The following is a 4,006-nucleotide window of genomic DNA, read 5'->3' as shown; positions in this document are numbered from 1 at the left end:
GGTGAGTCACACCTATATATCGGAAATAATGCTCTAAATCTTCGATGGTGAAAGAGCCAAAGAGCAAACCCAATCTCACTGTCACACATATTCCCTTTCCCAAATATAGAGGGACTGGTCCACCATCACCAGTCCTATTTCAACGCAGCTTCCCTTTTCTGAACCAATCCCAAATCGCTGTCCAATTCCATCCAACCTATCACACCCTTCTCACATCCCTATATATACCCACCAACCCAACCCAAGTTTACCCACAAACCCCTTTCACCACCTTCATCAAGCTTTCGAACATGGGTCACTATTCTCCTCTTGCTTCGAGATCTTCTGGGGCCACAATGGCCTGCGTGGCTTTCTTCTTCTTGCTGTTCGGTTCGTCCCTGTCCGCCGACATGTCGATCGTGGACTACGACAAAAAGCACGGCATGGAGGTCCCGGAGAGCACCGAGAAGGAGTTGCAGCACTTGTACGAGTCGTGGCTGGTCAAGCACGGCAAGGCCTACAACGCCTTGGGCGAGAAGGAGAAGCGGTTCGAGATTTTCAAGGACAACCTCCGGTTCATTGACGAGCATAACAAGGAGAGCCGGTCCTACAAGGTGGGGCTGAACCGGTTCGCCGATCTGACCAACGAGGAGTTCCGGTCTAAGTTCTTGGGCGCCAAGGTGGACCGGAGGCACAGGCTTTCTGGCTCGAGGAAGAGCGACCGGTACGCGTTTCGGGTCGGGGATAAGTTGCCCGAGTCCGTGGATTGGAGGTCCGAGGGTGTTGTTGCTCCAGTTAAGGATCAAGGCCAATGCGGTGAGTTTTTGGTTTCATCTTTGTGTTGTTGGGTGTTCATGGTCATATTCCAATTGGGTCCCTCAGAATTTGAGCCAATTGGAATGTACAGGAGAATCTGTTTGTTTGGACGGATATTGTTTTTCCCGGAAAATCTGTTTGTTTGGGCGGGTATTACTTTCCCGGATAATCTGTTGGCTAAAAGATATGACCTTTAGTATTTTACAGGCCAAAAAAAAGACCCTTTTTTGAGTAAAACAGAAAAAAAGAAGCATTTTTCAGATTTATGCGAGACTCGTTTACGTTTTACATTTGTTGTTTTGTTCATTACAATGCCTCTTTATGCAGACATTTTTGTTTTAACAGAGCAATATTTCCTAGCAAAAAAGTCCTAAACTTGGTTGCTTTATAAAATGTTGTGTATTAAAGTCATTGCAGCATGTTAGATATCTGATTATGCAATGTGCTTAGTTCATATGATTGAGATATTGTATGTGTCTGATTTTATAATCTTCTTCTCACAATATCCATGTGGGACCCACATGCATATTATGAAAGAATTATATATTGTCGGCAAATACAATAATTTTTTGGTTTACTAGCCATAAACCAAATTTCTTAAAATCGTCCTAAGATTCTTATTCATTCTTGTAAAAATTTTGAGAAAAATAATCTATAAAATATGTGTTTTTGTCATCAGCAGTGAAGATTTTCACCTTGGTCATTGTATTTTGAACAGAGATATTGTTATGTATCATGTACTGCTTCTGCTGCATTTTGCTCCTAACTAATAGAATTTATTTGTTTTGGATTTGAAGGGAGTTGCTGGGCTTTCTCAACTGTTGGTGCAGTGGAAGGAATAAACAAGATTGTGACTGGTGAGCTAATCTCTTTGTCAGAGCAAGAGTTGGTGGATTGTGATAGGTCGTACAACATGGGATGCAATGGAGGCCTCATGGACAATGCCTTCCAATTCATCATCAACAATGGTGGCATTGATACTGAGGAAGATTACCCTTACCAGGCTGTTGATGGTTCATGTGATCCCAACAGGGTATGCATCCAATTCATCATCTTTAGCTTTCATGCATGCACGGAAATTTCAGTTTTGTGTTAATATTCTTTTGCTTTTATGCAGAAAAATGCTAAGGTTGTGTCCATTGATGGGTTTGAAGATGTTCCTGAAAATGATGAGAAATCCTTGCAGAAGGCTGTGGCACATCAACCTGTTAGTGTTGCCATTGAAGCTGGTGGCAGGGAATTCCAACTCTACCAGTCGGTAATGCCTCTATCTTATCTTAAACTGTATATATGCATGCTTAGAGTAATGTTCTCTTGCCTTACTGTGAACTTGATTCATTGATAATGAAATTATATCACAATCTGACAATATAATTAGCAAATTAACATTTTCGATATCTGACAAGTTCCAAATTCTGCCTATTCAGGGTGTCTTCACTGGACGCTGTGGAACAGATCTAGACCATGGTGTGGTTGCTGTGGGGTATGGTACAGAATATGGTGTAGACTACTGGATTGTGAGGAACTCATGGGGTCCCAGTTGGGGGGAGGCTGGTTACATCAAGTTGGAGCGCAATGTAGCCACCAACACTGGAAAATGTGGCATAGCCATTGAGGCCTCGTACCCCACCAAGAAGGGTCAGAACCCCCCTAGACCTCCCCCATCCCCTCCATCTCCTCCTTCTCCAGTGAAGCCCTCAACTGTTTGCGACGATTACTACTCATGCCCCGAGGGAACCACATGCTGCTGCACCTATGAGTATGGTAACTTCTGCTTTGGATGGGGATGCTGCCCTCTAGAGTCCGCAACCTGCTGCGATGACCACTACAGCTGCTGTCCCCAAGATTACCCCGTCTGTGACCTTGATGCTGGAACTTGCCGACTGGTAATTCATAGTTGCCTTTTTCTTTATGAACCTGTCATATGTGACTTCCCTTTCATGATACATGCATGTTGTAAAAGGAAGTTCAGATATGACAGAATCTCACAATAATTTTTGCCTGTCGTGCTCCTTTTCATTTTTCTGATATTGTGTCTCTTCTGCTAAAACAGAGCAAGGACAGTCCATTGAGTGTGCAAGCGTTGAAGCGAACTCCTGCTAGAACCCACCGGCATCAACGTGACAAGAGTGCTTGAGAATTTAAAGAGTCAAATGGGGGGAGGAAGTAGAAAGTAAAGTTAGTTTGCTACTAAGAAATATATGCATACACCCATCATCCATGGGAGGTTCCAAGGAGGAAATGATTTTTTTGTGTGCATTGAAATGTCAGTTGGTGACTTGGTGCCCTCCCCATTTATAGTGTGGAGGGATTCTGTTCTTTTTATACTTTGGATATTTATTGTAGATAAAAATTAGTTATGGAACCAAATCAAAACAAATGGGGAACTGCCCTGTCATTTAATCTCAAAATAATTTGTGTATTCAGTTCTCTTTTAATGTTGCTTGTTGCTTCCCTCTCCATTGTAGGGTTTCATATGCTTTATCTGTGGTGGCAATGAAATGGTGGTACAAACTTAAGTATTTTGAAGGTGAAGAATGGTGTTAAAAGACTGACTACAGAGAGGATTATTATTCAAGTGGACTCAGAATTTCATTTCTTCTTGACATACAACTGAAAAGTTAATCATATGGTTATTTGGGATTTAATTCCTCTAACGGCTTAAAACAACTTCCGAGCTGTAGTTTGAATCTTCTATTTGTATTTTGTGTTTGTGACCAATTATAGATCTTAAACACTAAAGCAATGTCGTTTTGTTCATGAACATAACATCAGCACATAAAATTTATGAACTATAAAATACGAATCAATCTGAAATCTGAGGCATCATATTGTGGTTGGGGGTATTAAAAGGAAAGTACTAATATTTTATTGATTAATCCTCTTCCAAATTCCCTTAAAAAAAAAAAAAAATCTTTTCCAAATTCAATTATAACCTATTTATGTAAGTATCAACTATTAACTTATATTCTCAAAACTTATTTTAGTTCAAGTGACATAGGTAGGATAAGTTGAAGGATAGGTTCAATGAGAAAAATTCTGTATATTTTTTGTATCTATCTCTCATCATGTGGTAATTATAAGTCACGAGATGAGAGAAATAAAAACAATAAATATATATAATTGTCTCAAATAAAATTAATCCTTACTTCTTCTATAACAAAAATAAAACTTCAAAATCATTCAAACAACGGAAAATATTTTAAAAAGG

General features: G+C 40.1%; 1 protein-coding gene across 1 annotated transcript; it reads left to right on the top strand.

Annotated features, from left to right (window-relative positions):
- Window positions 1-290: 290 nt before the first annotated feature.
- Window positions 291-3,060, top strand: LOC147276699 (cysteine proteinase mucunain-like). Its single transcript, XM_086255520.1, has 5 exons — window positions 291-795; window positions 1,593-1,828; window positions 1,913-2,053; window positions 2,223-2,681; window positions 2,849-3,060. The coding sequence occupies exons 1-5, from the start codon at window positions 291-293 to the stop codon at window positions 2,930-2,932; spliced, it is 1,425 nt and encodes a 474-aa protein (XP_086111646.1). The 3' UTR covers window positions 2,933-3,060.
- The last annotated feature ends 946 nt before the right edge of the window (window positions 3,061-4,006 follow it).

The sequence above is a fragment of the Dryas octopetala genome, chromosome 8 (assembly GCF_963921425.1).
Source record: "Dryas octopetala chromosome 8, drDryOcto1.1, whole genome shotgun sequence".
Taxonomy (NCBI): Eukaryota; Viridiplantae; Streptophyta; class Magnoliopsida; order Rosales; family Rosaceae; genus Dryas; species Dryas octopetala.
The sequence above is the reverse complement of the archived record's forward strand: the minus strand, read 5'-3'. Positions and strand labels throughout refer to the sequence as shown.

Bases quoted from the DNA above. Each gene is read 5' to 3' on its own strand.
- LOC147276699 (XM_086255520.1), top strand. From the start codon at position 291: ATGGGTCACTATTCTCCTCTTGCTTCGAGATCTTCTGGGGCCACAATG. The intron at 2,054-2,222 runs GTAATGCCTCTA...CTGCCTATTCAG, and splicing joins AATTCCAACTCTACCAGTCG to GGTGTCTTCACTGGACGCTG. The intron at 2,682-2,848 runs GTAATTCATAGT...CTGCTAAAACAG, and splicing joins ATGCTGGAACTTGCCGACTG to AGCAAGGACAGTCCATTGAG.